The sequence below is a fragment of the Monopterus albus genome, unplaced genomic scaffold, assembly GCF_001952655.1.
Source record: "Monopterus albus unplaced genomic scaffold, M_albus_1.0 scaffold92.1, whole genome shotgun sequence".
Classification (NCBI taxonomy): Eukaryota; Metazoa; Chordata; class Actinopteri; order Synbranchiformes; family Synbranchidae; genus Monopterus; species Monopterus albus.
Genome location: NW_018127972.1, coordinates 1,340,063 through 1,351,823, shown reverse-complemented (window position 1 = coordinate 1,351,823; position 11,761 = coordinate 1,340,063). Strand labels below are relative to the sequence as shown.

At 40.7% G+C, this 11,761-nt stretch overlaps 1 protein-coding gene across 1 annotated transcript in view; it reads right to left on the bottom strand.

Annotated features, from left to right (window-relative positions):
- Positions 1-1,392: 1,392 nt before the first annotated feature.
- The window catches only part of prr12b (proline rich 12b), a 34,824-nt gene continuing 24,455 nt past the window's right edge, over positions 1,393-11,761 (bottom strand). The window contains exons 12-18 of the mRNA XM_020608203.1: positions 11,112-11,234; positions 10,774-11,039; positions 8,443-8,562; positions 6,726-6,823; positions 6,403-6,534; positions 5,185-5,280; positions 1,393-2,739 (exon numbers count right to left, since the gene is read on the bottom strand). Coding sequence (XP_020463859.1) covers positions 2,605-2,739; positions 5,185-5,280; positions 6,403-6,534; positions 6,726-6,823; positions 8,443-8,562; positions 10,774-11,039; positions 11,112-11,234 — 970 coding nt within the window. The 3' untranslated portion in view covers positions 1,393-2,604. The remainder of the gene's footprint in view (positions 2,740-5,184; positions 5,281-6,402; positions 6,535-6,725; positions 6,824-8,442; positions 8,563-10,773; positions 11,040-11,111; positions 11,235-11,761) is intronic.

Genomic DNA, 11,761 nt, shown 5'->3' with positions numbered 1-11,761 from the left:
AGATTTTATACTGTAACAGTCAAGGACATTGACATTCTCTGCAAAAGTATCATGAAAATGTTTTATTATTATTTTGTTATACTTTGGTGGGGGTGACTGTGGTTCAGTGGGTAGAGCAGTCATCTCCCAACTGGAGGGTTGGAAGTTTGAATCATGGTGCCTACAGTCCACATGTCAAAGTGTCCTTGGGCAAGACGCTGAACCCCCAAGTTAAAGCCATCGGTATGAGTTGGCGCCACAGATGGCTGCCTCGGTTCTGAACCGGAAACAAATTGCTTGTGTGTGTAACATACCTGGCCAAATAAAGTGATTATCCTTTAAAAATTGGATTTATTTACACTGAATATGAATTAATATTTTCCTTCCTAAAAGACAGCTGAAAGAAAACTCATTTTATAAGATAAGATATATTTAAATGCACAATGAGTTCCTATAGGAGCCCTTTGGAATGTTCAAAAACCTAAAGACACACACTCTTTTTTATTTCTCATGGGGGACTTTGCACTGACATTCATTTTCTGGAGACTAACCACTAACCCTAACCTTAACTTAAAGTGAATTCTAAACTTAAAGTGTCACTCTGGACATCCTCGACCCAGTATATCAGCATTCTTTAATGACGCAGTTTTTCTCTCAAACACAGAAATTGTGACATTCAGTCCTGTGATGCAGCCACGTGTGTGTTTGGCATCTCAATCACACACCTTTAGCAGATAGAAACCACATGATTAAGCATTAAATTATCTACTGCCACTTGCAGTAGACTCAGCAAACACACCTGGTCCTGCTCCTTTTAAAATTTAAAAGATTTGCAGCTGCACCCACTCTGTGTGGCCCTTTTTGATGATTGGTCTGCAGAAACTCCAACACAACCACTTCTTTTCCTGCCACTGACAATCAGGCTGTGTTCCATTTGGCCGTGCAGGCATGTCACTTTTTATAATAGGACATTAAAGTTTCTCTCTTCATGTGCCCTGTCTGCAGCCTCAGATGGATCAGGACTAGGTTAAATCTGAACACCATGCCCAGATTAGCCTGCTGGATGCTGTTGCCTGCAAATTCCCTTCAATTAAAGTCGTAGTGTCATTATATTTTGCACAGAGACCCAGAAACCGGCTGGTGGTCCTCTACTAAAACACCACTCAGCCCTAGATAAATATCAACTTTTGGACTTATGTTTTAATTTAAAACCATGTGCAGGTCATTTGTGAGCCTTAAAACAGCAGGAGGGTTAGTCGGACTTTTGACTAGCTCATTTCCCTTCTTTATGTCTTTGACTGACGAAATCACCAGTTACAGGGAATTCAACACAGTATGTTACAGTATTGTATTTTAATAATCCAGATGGAAAAGAAATGAATGGGAGAACAAAAGAAAAGATTAAATGCCCGTTTTAATGATGTATGTACAGTATATGAGCTATTCCCTTTTTATGCCTCTCAACAAAGATCAATGACACTTCCTAGAGAATAAACTAAAATGTAACTGAAACATTTGTGCAGTGCCTCTGGAGCAGCTCAGACTCACTTGCTCATGCATTCTCATACCAGTGAAATAAACTTTAGCACAAGCTTGTTTATTCATCATCACGTTGTCATTTGAACAGTTTTATTTCATTATGTCAAATACAGGAATTTCATGTACAGAAGAGCAACTGGGAACTAGAGAATGAAGTAGCTATACAATATTTACACATCAAAACAACAAATGTCTCTGCTGGAATATCCTCAGAGAGGTTAAATAATAGGAATTGTCAATCAACAACAAACAGATAAAAATGACTCACATTAAACACTGACATTTATGCTTTTGGGTCATTTCGCCTCACACTTCCGTTAAGAAAGTCGTGCTTTATTTTTTTTTTTTGTTCTTTGTCTTTACAGGCATTAAATCTTCTCTCTCATTGTCTTTTGAAGAGCAAACAGAACACAGCTTAGTTTAGCTTAGTTTTAAAAACATTTTCCCTCAGTCTCAACTGCTTTCTAACTGAGGCAGGTAGAAACAAGAGACTATCACATAGTCCTTTCAAACCGCACTTCTGTCTCACAACCCTAGTTTTACTTCAGTCGGTCTGATAGAAGCAAAAATTGCAGGTGGGCCATTTTATGCATACCCTTTTAAAACATTTTTTTCAAAAATAACAGCAAACAATCCCATCTTAGGATGGTCATTTTTAAAAATGTTATTGTATAAATGATACAAACATAGTTATCAATACATACTTGTAGACAGCTCGTGTGTTTGTGTCAGTATTCTGTAGGTCTTGACAAAAATTTCTTCTGTAGTGCTGACCAAATTACATTGTGGTCTCTTTCTCTGACAGTTAAAGAAAGTCCATCACATTCACATTGTTCACTACCCTCCATCTTTCAATATGTTTCTTGAAATCAAGAGGTACTTTAACATGGACTCAATAATAAAACAAACACTTTGAAAGTCAAACCTCCCACAAACAAACTGACAGTGGCTGTTAGTGCTGGAACCATTGCGCTACTAGCATCCAGCTTTTGTAACACAATTCTTTTGTTTCACAAACTCTGGATGCCTCCATCTACTTAATACTCCAGGTGGATGTGTGAGGTTGATGGCTGGGGGTTGCAGCCTTCAGACCTTGGCACTGAGACTCAGCAGTTCCATGAAGGAGTTAAAGAGGCTCTCCAGCCAGCCCTGGTTAGCCATGCACTGCTGCACCACCTCCTCCTGGCCAGGGTCCTCAGCTGCCTGTTCAATACTGTCCGTCTGCTCAGGAAACAACAAGTCATTTACATACAGTACAATGGCAGTAATGCAACATTAACAAAGGCTAAAGATTAAGCAATGCAAGGCTGTAACAACTGTCATGAAAGTACTAACATGTACCAGGTAGAAGGGGTACTGTCATTACAGCGGGGGAATTGCTTGAACTTTTCTTAATTCAGTTGAGGTCAGAAGTTTACATAAACCTTAGCTAAATGCATTAAAGGTTTTTCACAATTCCAAACATTTCAACATATTTTTTTCTCTGGTATTTCAGTTAGACCATCTTCTTTTGTTTGATCAGTGGCATCTGCAGGATTATATTTTATAGCATGCACAAGAGCTACCTATGGCAGTGTACCGCTGCCACCATGGGAAAAAAAATGTTTGCTAAATTTGTTATAAAGACAGACTTTTCTCATTATAAAGGGATCATTTTACATTAAAACTAAATAATTACAACATACTGTATTTTCTCTTGACAACAAGCAATAGGCTACTTAATTTATTTTATCATATTCTTAGTATCAAACATTTGCATACATTTTGTTAATATTTGGTTGCATTGCTCCTGAATTGTCTAACTCTTCCATAAGCCCATTCCTCCTAGCATAACTTGTACAACTGAGTACTGAGGTTTTCTTTTGGATTAAGGTCAGAGTTTTGTGATGACCACTCCAAAATGGATACTTAAACCATGGCCTTAAACCATTTTGTTACCATTCTAGAGGTACAGTATGCCTGGATCACTGCCCTGCTGAAAGATCTGTTTATGTCCAAGCTTTAGTTTCATGGCTGATGTCTTCAGATGAAATTTCAAAATATCCATATAATTCTCCATCTTTATGATGCCATCAGTTTTATGAAGTGCACCAGCCCCTCTTGCAACAAAACAACCTTAGAGCATGATGCAGTCACCCTTGGGCTTCATGGTTGGGATGGTGTTCTTTGGGTTACAAGGCTATACCTCTAACCTAAGCTATGGGTGGGTTCAGAAAACAGAAGGGATCTGTGACTTCTTTGGCCCTCCGAAAAGATAAAAAACAGATGCATTACATTAACAGCTGGGACTGAACAAACCAGTGGAGAAATCAATATAACAAGTGTTCGACTGAGGGTGGATGGTAATGCTAGGCTAGGCTAACTGTAAACTGATGCTGAAAGACGCTAATGTTACAGCTACGGACAATCCCCAGACTGATAACTTGCTTTAAACACATTCAGAGATCATGCTAATAAAAAATGCTGTGTGAATTCTGAAAGCAGAGAAAAACTAGACAACAGGCAGAGACTGAGTTATGAACATGCAGATTTAATTATTAGTGGTGAAAGAATTATCTTAGTCTCTTTACTTAAGTAAAGATAGCAATACTACAATATAGAAATATTTTGGAAGGAAGCCAAACTGTTCAAGTGGGTAAATCATAGCTGACCGCTGGCAGCGCTGCCTCGACTTTCACCCAGAGCGAGAGAAAGGATGTCCTTTCCTGTCCCCATCTTTTTTTGTGTGAAGAATAAACTGTCAAACCAAGAAGCTGACTAAAATTATATTTCTCTTGGGCTGATTATCTTTGGTTCCAGATTGTTGGAAGAGTCTGTGGATTTGGAAAATACCTTAAAAGTTCAGGTGTCAAACAACTGTCTGGGTATGTAAAGACTGCCATGTATGAACTTTCAGAGTGAGTGGGATAGTTTTTCTGTGATTCAAATGTATGCCATACATGAGAGGCAAAAGCTGGGGCTAGTCATATTGTTATTACAGTTAATGCTACTACATTTACCTCCACTACTAGAGGTCTTAAGTGTCCTTTCTGTGTCTAGTATTAAAGATTAGTCTAATTATGCATTGCGCCATAATTGAAACACAGGAGAAAAATGTATTTAATGCACACATAAAGTGTGAACAGGAATGTGCAAGAAAAATGACATGTATTGCTGATATATTTCCACTGCAGCTGCTCATTTTTTATTCATTTACAGTAGACCACTGCTGACTACCACTACCCCTACTGCTGTCGCTGCTACTAGCATTATTGTTAACACCTTTACTGGGCTGTACCGGTACTGTTTGGTTCTGTACCGGAAACAAATTCCTTGTGTGTGTAACATACTTGGCCAATAAAGGTGATTATCCTTGTCCTTATCCTTCAATTTGCCAGAATAGCAGCGTTTAAGGCATGAAGAAAACTTAAAAAACAGAAAGGAAACTTTCCATTTGTTCCCACCCTCCAACTTTAACACAGATTGTGGAGTCACCCTCATTAGGCCAGGGACTCACTAGATGTCAGGATGGCTAGGTCATGTAGGTTTTAACAGTCTAGCAGAGTGAACTGTGATCATCAGACTGTGTAACTTCAACACAATTACTAACCAAGAAGAGTGAGTCTAACCACGGCAATGTGTGAGTTTTAGTGATATACATTTAAGCATCAATGCAACCATCCTTACCTCCTTCTTGCAATGCAGGAAGGTGTGATACTTGTAGTGGTGAAGGGAATGATACAAACTGTAGATCCGGCAGGTTTCAATAGAAAGCTTCAAATCCTGAAAAGGTGAGAAAAAAAAGAGGAACATTCTGAAACAGAGATTATTCCTCCTGAGTGACTACTCCACCTTTTGAAAAATGCAACCAGACTAGAGAAAACTCCTCTAAATACCGAAGGATAGGGGGTAGCCTGACAAACAAATAACAACTAAAAGGAAGCCAATTTCTACTATTCTTCAAGTAAAAAGTGTTGTTAAAGAGTTTCTTTTGCATTTTATCACTTCTAGTCTACCTCTAGTGTTGCTGAGGTTTCTGCCCCAGAACAATGTAGGTGAATGAAAGGTCATGTGTGGTGCTCACAGCAACTGCTAGAAGTCAAATTCTGGACTTAATTGAAAGATAAAATAAATTAAAATTTTTAAAAAGGACTGAGTTCTTGGGCTCTGTTATGTCAATTTATAGTCGATCCTTTGACTGCAGCACACACAGAGCTCAGCACATTTTTGTACAACAATTATATTCATTATAATAATAATAATTGCTGAAGCAGTGGCATTAACAATAGGAAAGCTTTAGTCTTTTATTTACATTTGAATATTTGATATAATGTCACACTTTTTCAGGGCTGCAAACAAACAACAAGAATAAACTGGATATTAATTTGATTTACAATCACTGTGTGAGCAGCTTCACTGGCTACACTTGTCACACTACATTCGTCTTACTGTACGAGTTCTCTGGTGTACCTCATCTCCATTTCCATCTCTGACAAAGTCCTATTACTTCCTTCCCATTTTTTTAGATTTATACATTATAAAAATAGTCGATTAATAGATTGGATTTCCCGTGTAATTATTCCAGTGCATGTAGAAATTACACAAATAAAATCAACTTAAAAAAAGGAAATTCTATATGTTACTGCAGAATTATCTTCCACTGAATAAACTGAAAACATTTTAAGAATGTACAGTATGGCTTTGCTTCAGGTGTTGGAGATGAAGCAGCTGTACCTGAGTCTTAGATTGTACAATAGGGTCACTGATGGCTGCGCTTTTGTTTTTGTCTTGCATGTCTTGTTTATCCGTGTGTGAACCTGTACACACTAAGTCATATTCAGTATGTGAGTTACTTTTCACCAAGTCAGACAGAAGGCGTGGTGTTGCAGCTGTGCTATTTCTGACCTGTTGCTTAGGAATACTTCTCTTGACCCGGTTGAGAGTTTTGCGATTATAACTCTCCCCACCAAGGTGAACTCTGACAGCTCCAGATTCCAGAGGGTCCGCCGTCATTTTGGGGAATATATGTAAAGCCTCCTGGAGAGAGGAAAGCAGAATGATGCCAAAGATATTATATACATAAAGTTGAGGCCCAGGTTAAACTCTTAGATGCTTGAAAAGGACTGGTGTGTTTTAAACCCACACACTGAGGTATTTATTCTAATTTGCCATCAACAGGCTGTAATTTGAGAAGTGGGTGTAAAATCAGCCTAGAATGAGAGGTTTACCTGGTGCTGACCACTCATGTTGACTCTCCTCAGCAACCTCTTCTTCTGTTCACTGAGCAGACTATCAATTTTCCTCATGGGTGGGAGGTACAGCTCATCTGAGGAGGAGAACACTTACTTTTAACAGCAGTGTAAGCTTGTCTAGGTCAGATTTAAGTGACCCTTAGTAGACTGTCACTGAGGCCCCTCCTAAGGTGATTGCACTTACCATTGTACTCATTATTTGACTTAGTATTATTGATGTGCCTTAAAGTGCTGCTGTTTTTTTTTCTTCAAATTTGTCCCATTGTCAAATCTTTGATCTCCCTCATCAGATTCTATAACCCATGACTTTCCAAAGTGGCACAAAAGAGAAAAGTAACCCATTAAAGCTTTGCTTAGGACGTTCCACTCCCCAGCTTGCTAAAGCTGCAGAATGAAAGAGATAAATGTATGCAGGACATACTGCTGTCATTCATAATTATCATTATAATTAAAAATCACTATTTCTCATTCCTGAGTACCCCCCAATGGGTTATGAGCATTAAAATAATTGATAACAGGGGATCTGACCTTACTCATTATTTCCTCATGCTCAGATGGTATTAAAGGCTTATAGGGAAAATTAATACATGTAATCTTTACCTAAGTCCACACTTTAGTTATCATGCATTCAAAAGATGGTTCACAGTTACATTTTATAGAGGACTCCTGTTTTGATGAATGCAGCCCTGCCTCCACTTGGCCTGTGTGGTCTGGTAGATACAAAGCTTCAGCCATGCTTCTGAACTCATGCCAAATCAGGTTTATTCTGTCTCAAATAATTTTCTTATATTCCTGTGCACTGGCAATGCACCAAAATACTAATAATTCAAAAAAAGCGGACTATTATCATGAACACTGAAAATGTCACCCTCATACATACCCTCAACTCCCCCCCAGAGTGGCTTTATGTAGTTTGACTTTCTCTCATTAACTCATGCAATGATCAGGGAGCACGGTGCCTTAAACCCAAAAACCTGGCTGCTGCTTCAGACGCAGACTTCATAACATCAGAACTTGATTTCTCCACCAGGCCACCGTACAGCACATGAACAGCAAATGTCCAGAGGGACTTCTTGAGAGTCCCTGCTACTTTCTGGTCAACCAGGAAAGATGAAGGCAAATCAAAAAGTAAAAAAAAAACATTTAACTTTCACCTTTATAAATTGTTTGACTGAAAATGGCCTGTACCTGTTTTTACGAGTCAGAGCAGATTTTGTTTTTTGTTTATATGACACATGGGCAGTTCATCAAAAGAGGTTATGAAAGAAAATAAAGTTGTTTACTACTCCACTCCAGTGAGACACGTTTCAACACAATAGAGGAGAAACTTGTCACTGCAGCCACTGGCTTCCCAGTTCTTTACAGCACATCTTCACAGGATAAAGCGCATATATAGAAGTATGTAGCACAGCAGATACATCAGAAAACATCTGTCCAGTCATAGCAGAGCATGTAAATTATGTGTTCAGCACAACCCCCCACCCAGGTCTACAACATTGCCAGAGCCCAGCGCTCCCTATGTGTGAGTGCCCTTTTCCTTTAACTTAACCCTAATTCTAACCTCTACCCTACCTAAAACCAAGTGTCAGGCTGTGGCTGGGCTGGGAGGGAGGGAGGTGGGAGGCTCTTTGCTTCAGTCCTATTCTCAGCTTTTATGTTTTCACTGAGGCCTTTCATTGTGTTTTCCGCTCACCATCAGTGTCCTCCAGTGCTTGGATCATATCAGGGTCAAGTGCGGTGCTGACCAGCATCTCCACATAGCTCCTGAACATCTCCCTCATGGCTCGGGTGTTAACTCCACCTCGCACAGGCCCTGAAACACAGTGAAGCTGCGCTGAGAGCCTGGACACAGCAGCCACTGCAGATTTATGCATATGGTGTTAATACATATACTGATCAGCCATAACATTATGACCACTGTCAGGTGGTAGTTATGCTGCTATAGGCCTAGACTGCTGGGGGCCCTCCTATGATGTTCTGAACTCCTCTCCTCTCTTCACTCTTCATGCATCTACATGCCATTAACTCTGCATCTCCGCTCTCCTGTAGTGTGTCCTGTCTCTCTCCCTGTACCTTTCTGCAGGTTGCCCTGGCTCTGGAGCTCTACGTCTCTGATGAGCAGTCACCGGCCACATCAACCTGACCAGTGTTTGTTGTTGTTTTTGTTGTGTCTTGTTGCTTTGCTTTTCTCTCTCCTCTTTCCACTCACCCCAACTGGTTGAGGCAGAAGACCGCTCACCAAAAACCAGGGTCTGTCAGAGGTTTTGTCCATTAAAGGGAGTTTTTCCTCCCTCCTGCCACCAAGTGCTTGCGCAAGGGAGATTTCTTGTTTTTTTTTTATAATAATAATAATAATGATAACAACAACAACCGTAAGGTCTAGATCTTACTGTGTAAAGTGTCCTGAGATGACTTCTGTTATGATTAAGTCCATTTTTTCAAACGAGCTTTTATCAGTTAAGACTGTTAGCGAAGGTAAAACCATTTCTTTCTCGCACTGATTTAGAGAAAGCCATTCACGCCTTCGTGACATCCCAGCTTGATTACTGCAGTGCCCTCTATGCCGGTTTATCTCAGTCATCGTTGTCCAGGCTGCAGTTGGTGCAAAATGCCGCCGCCCGGCTGCTCACTGACACCCGTCGATATGCTCACATTACCCCAATCTTAGCGTCCCTTCACTGGCTACCTATGAAATGGAGAGTGCAATTTAAGATTGTGCTATATGTTTTTAAAGCCTTGCATGGCCTTGCCCCTGCATATTTATCAGATCTTCTATCCAGATATCTTCCTCGGGGATCATTACGGTCGTCCGCCCACCTCACCCTTATGGTGCCTTCTTCCCGTTATAAAAAATGGGGAGGTCGGGCCTTCGCCGTGTACGGCCTGGTAATGTGGAACGCTCTGCCATTAGATTTACGCTCTATAACTGAACTAGTCCCGTTTAAATCGGCACTGAAAACATATTTTTTTAAACAAGCTTTTTATGCTTAATCTCTCTAGACTCCTCTTGGCTTTCTATTTTATTGTAGCGTTATTCTAGCTTTTCTGAGGGGTGTCAGCCCGGACAGGAATTATGCTATAGATCGATGAATGTATATGCCTGTCATATGTCTACTTAGTTGATTTTTATTCTGATATTGATAATTTGATGATGTGGGTTTTAATTTTTTTGATGTAGCACCTAGTGCTCTTTGAGCTAGTAGGTGCTTTATAAATAAATTTTATCATTATTATTATTATGATTTGGCGCATACAAATAAAATTGAACTGAAGTGAATAATTGTTTCATTACAGTGGAACCTGTCAGTGTGTGGGCTATATTAGGCCACAAGTAAACATTCAGGTCTTTAAGCTGATGTGTTGGAAGCAGGAAAAACAGGCAAGGGTAAGATATGAGTGACTCTGACCAGGGCCAAACTGTGATGGCTAGACAACCGGGTCAGAACATCTCCCACACTGCAGGTCATGGTGGGTGTTCTTGGTCTGCAGTGGTTAGGACCTACCAACAGTGTCTAAGGAAGGACAAACAGTGAACAGACGACAGGGTCATGGATGCCCACGGCTCACTGATGATGACGTTGACCTACTGTAGATTAAAGTTGTAAATTTCATTTTTCTTTTGCTAAAGAGTCCATTTTGTTTGAATCTTTGTTAAAATGGTTAAAAATGAGAAATACTGTACATTGGTCACTATGAAGAGAAACAATCAGCAGCTTTAGTGGTAATATCACACCTAGGGTGGTGAGGCTGTTGAACTCGTCTAAAAAAATTATCTCTAACTTGTCCACGTGACCACAGTTTTCACTACATTTACACAAGTTTTTCACTGAAAAATCTGTGCTCTTCCTCACAGTAGAACTGTGGAAGCAAATGGATTCACAGAAGATGCACAGTGAGCTGTGACTCGAGTGCCAACAAACTGCTACACTGACTCCTGTGTACACAGCATTAGGCAGTAGGTCATAATGCTTTGGCTGATTGGTGTATGTGTGTACCAGACACACACACACACACAGTAACTGACCTTCATCATCACTGGGTGCTGAGGAGTCTGACTCAGAGGAGGAGGATGGCACCTCCTTCAGCCACTTCTTCCTCTTCTTGGGTGGAGGCTCAGCCTTGTCCCTGGATGTCTTGGCTCTCAGCAGACGCTCCACCTTCTTCTCACCTCTCTTCTCCTCCTTCAATCTTGCAAACTCTACGGTGGCTTCTCTCCTCTCTTGCTCCTCTCTGTCTCTTTTGTCTTTCTCCCTCTCTCTTCCCTCCTTCTCCCTTTCTTTCTCACGCTCCCTCTGTGCTCTTTCTTTCTGCTCTCTCTGCTTCTCTCTCCACTCCCTCTCCAGTTTATCCTTTTCTCTCCACTCCCTTTCTCCCTCTTTATCTCTCGTCTCTCTCTCTCTCTCTTGTTTCTCCCTCTCTTTTGCCCTCTCACTTTGCTCCCTCTCCCTTCTTTCCTTCTCTTTCTGCTCTCTCTTCTGCTTTTCCCTTTCTTTTTGTTCTCTCTCCTGCTTCTCCCTTTCTTTCTGTTCCCTCTCTTTCCACTCCCTCTCCCGTCTCTCCCTCTCTTTTCGTTCTCTCTCCTGCCTTTCCCTTTCCTTCCACTCTCTCTCCTGTCTCTCCCTTTCTTTTTGTTCTCTTTCCTGTCTCTCCCTTTCTTTCCGCTCCCTATCCTGTTTCTCCTTCTCTCTCTGCTCCCTGTTCCTTCTATCCCTTTCTTTTTGCTCTCGCTCATGTTCCCTTCTCATCCTGTCTTTTTGCTCTCTCTCTCTTTTCTCCCTCTCTTTTTGCTCCTTTTCCCTTCTTTCGCTCTCCCTCTCCTTCTCCCACTCCATTGCTTTCTCCTTTTCTCTACACTGCCTCTCCTTTTGCTCTCTGTCCTCTTTCTCTTTGTCCAACTTCTCTTTTTCTTTTCTCTCTCTCTCTTTCTGGTCCTTCTCCTGTTTCTCCTTTTGCTCTCTCTCCTCTTTCTCTCTCCTCTCTCTCCCTTTCTGCTCCTTTTCTGCTTTCTCCCT